This window comes from Elephas maximus, chromosome 7, assembly GCF_024166365.1.
Source record: "Elephas maximus indicus isolate mEleMax1 chromosome 7, mEleMax1 primary haplotype, whole genome shotgun sequence".
In the NCBI taxonomy this organism is placed as follows: Eukaryota; Metazoa; Chordata; class Mammalia; order Proboscidea; family Elephantidae; genus Elephas; species Elephas maximus.
In genome coordinates this window covers 117,705,539-117,708,059 of record NC_064825.1, presented here as the reverse complement: position 1 = coordinate 117,708,059, position 2,521 = coordinate 117,705,539, and the positions used below count along the sequence as shown (strand labels likewise).

Below are 2,521 nucleotides of genomic sequence, written 5' to 3'. Positions count from 1 at the left end.
CATAGAGATCTTATCTGTTAGAAAATACAAAGCTGAGCTGGCAGAAACAGCTATCATTTTTAAAACATTCTCTAGGTAAAGCATCTTGGAATTCCACTGTTTCAATTTGGGCAGTGTGACAACTGCTACTAATTATATCCTTTCTACCTACATTCCTAATTAATGTGTATGATTGCCAGTGTTGACAGGTGCCATCTCTTCTGCATGGAGTCCTATTTTTTCTGGAATTGCTTGGTTAACTGGCAGTTCCTTGTATTTTCTTCTTTAGTGCTTACTCCAATAGAAACAAGCCCATATTTTTTGCTTTATCGACATATATTAACATTGCCTTACTTTAAAATAATCTATCAAAATGAAATGTAGCATATCATATTTACCCTTTTCTTGTATCACTGTTTTATGTATTCTGTATACACATTTTTTTTCTTTAGCATACTGTGCACTCATAGACTTTCATTTATCAGGGTGTTTTACTTCATCATAGTAATTATTTTTTATGCTAATGATTGTGTTTTGATGTTAATAATATTACAATTTGATTGGTAGGAAATCTTAGTAAGAGGATCCCTGGAAGTTACGGTGATTCACAAACCTCATACTAATGGGGTTTGACTAACTATTCCTCATGCAAGAGACACGTAGATTGGTGAGATCATGCCTGTAGAGCCCAATTTATACTAAGGTGATTCATGTGTGCTCCTGGGTCTACATGCTAATGCTTATGGAAAAAAAAATATGAAAATGTTTAATTCTGTTAAGGAAAAGAAGGTGATGAGTATCATCTAATTACTAGTCATAGGAAAATATTAAAATTAATTCAGCGTATTTGTTCCTCTATCTAGGGTATAACTATGTAGATGCCAGCCTATATGTGTCAGTCTGCCAAAAACCTTCCTATGCTAATGGGACTAGAATATCCTGTTACATTTCTTTATGAAGGCAGAGGTGAGTTTTTGCATTTTAATTTTTTGTTTGTTTCTAGTTCATCATTTTGGTTGTTTCTAACTGATGGAATTCAATCAAAATCCTTATACTTTATGTTCAAAATTTATTTCCTAAATTGTCCCAATTTTCTTATTGTAGATCCCTTGAAGTATACTGTGTTAAGGTTGCAAAAACTCTTTAACTTGAATATAAGTTTTTTTTTTATCCTGATGGAGCAAAATGGCAGCTCTGCTTGAGATAAAAATAACCTGATGAAAAATTTTCTTGACATCACCTTAAAGGAGAGAATCTGGATTTATCTAAAGAGTTTATTCAGAGCCTCTTTCACATCCTTATTCCTCAGGCTGTAGATCATAGGATTCAACATGGGGGAGACCACAGTGTAAAAGGTGGAAACTATTTTGTCCCTATCCATAGAATAGCTAGATTGGGGGCAACAGGAGATGTAGAGAATGGAGCCATAGTATAAGGTGACAGAAATCAAGTGGGAGGAGCATGTAGAGAAGGCTTTGAGGCGGCCCTGGGTGGAGCGGATCCTCAAAATGGTGGTAATGATAAAGAGGTAGGAGGCGAGGATGAGCACAATGGGGATGATGACATTGGAGGCCATGAGAAAATACAGTAGAGTCTGGTAGCCATCTTCTCTGCCACAAGCCAGCTTCACCAAGGGAAGTAAATCACAGAGAAAGTCATCAATGATATTGTCACCACAGAAGTTCCAGGCAAAAGTTCTTTTGGTGATGACAGAAGAGTTAATAAATCCACCAAGATATGAGGCTATTACTAAAAATGTGCACAGCTTTATGGACATTGCCTGAGAATAAAGCAGTGGTTTTGAGATGGCCACATAGCGGTCATAAGCCCTGGCGGCCAACGGGTAACACTCACTATATCCCAACGCAGCCGCAAATAAGAATTGAGCTACACAGCCAGCAAAGGAGATGCTTCTGTCCTCGGAGATGCAGGTCTTTAGGATCTTTGGGGTGTAGACAGAGGAATACCAGAGATCCAGGAATGACAGATTTCCAGTGAAAAAATACATGGGTGTGTGGAGCCGGGAGTCATTACAGATCAATGTTATGAGCGTGGTATTTCCTACCAAGGTCACAGAGTATACACCAATGAATACCACAAATAGGATCAACTGCATTACAGGGTCTGTTGTGAAGCCCAGTAGGATGAACTCAGTCATAGTGTGATTGTCCCTCTCCATGGCTAAGGGACACCTTAGCTATAAATATACATAGCATTTAATTCCCTCAGCTCATATTAAGGGAAGGCATTCTATATTTCAGGTACATGTGATGTGGTAAGACTGAATGTATTAGAATGAGGAGATCTGAGTAGGAACCCTGACTTGAGAAAGTAATGGGAGTTCTCTGAGTCTCAATATATTCATTTCAGTAAAATTCATTTGTAGCTGTACAGCCATAACACTGCTAGGGGCCTATTCATTCTTTGAAAAATAATTTTTTTTGTGCCCCAGGCATCGTTCTAGGCACAATGCTGTCCGTTTTTGTTATGGAGCTTTTGTTCTATAGGAAGAGACAGATAATAATTATAAATATAAAAGTAT

The 2,521-nt window shown here is 37.6% G+C and overlaps 1 protein-coding gene across 1 annotated transcript; it reads right to left on the bottom strand.

Moving 5' to 3' along the window:
• Positions 1–1,240: 1,240 nt before the first annotated feature.
• Positions 1,241–2,158, bottom strand: LOC126079505 (olfactory receptor 1013-like). The gene has a single exon (XM_049890564.1). It carries the CDS (start codon positions 2,156–2,158, stop codon positions 1,241–1,243), a length of 918 nt encoding a protein of 305 aa, XP_049746521.1.
• Positions 2,159–2,521: the final 363 nt, after the last annotated feature.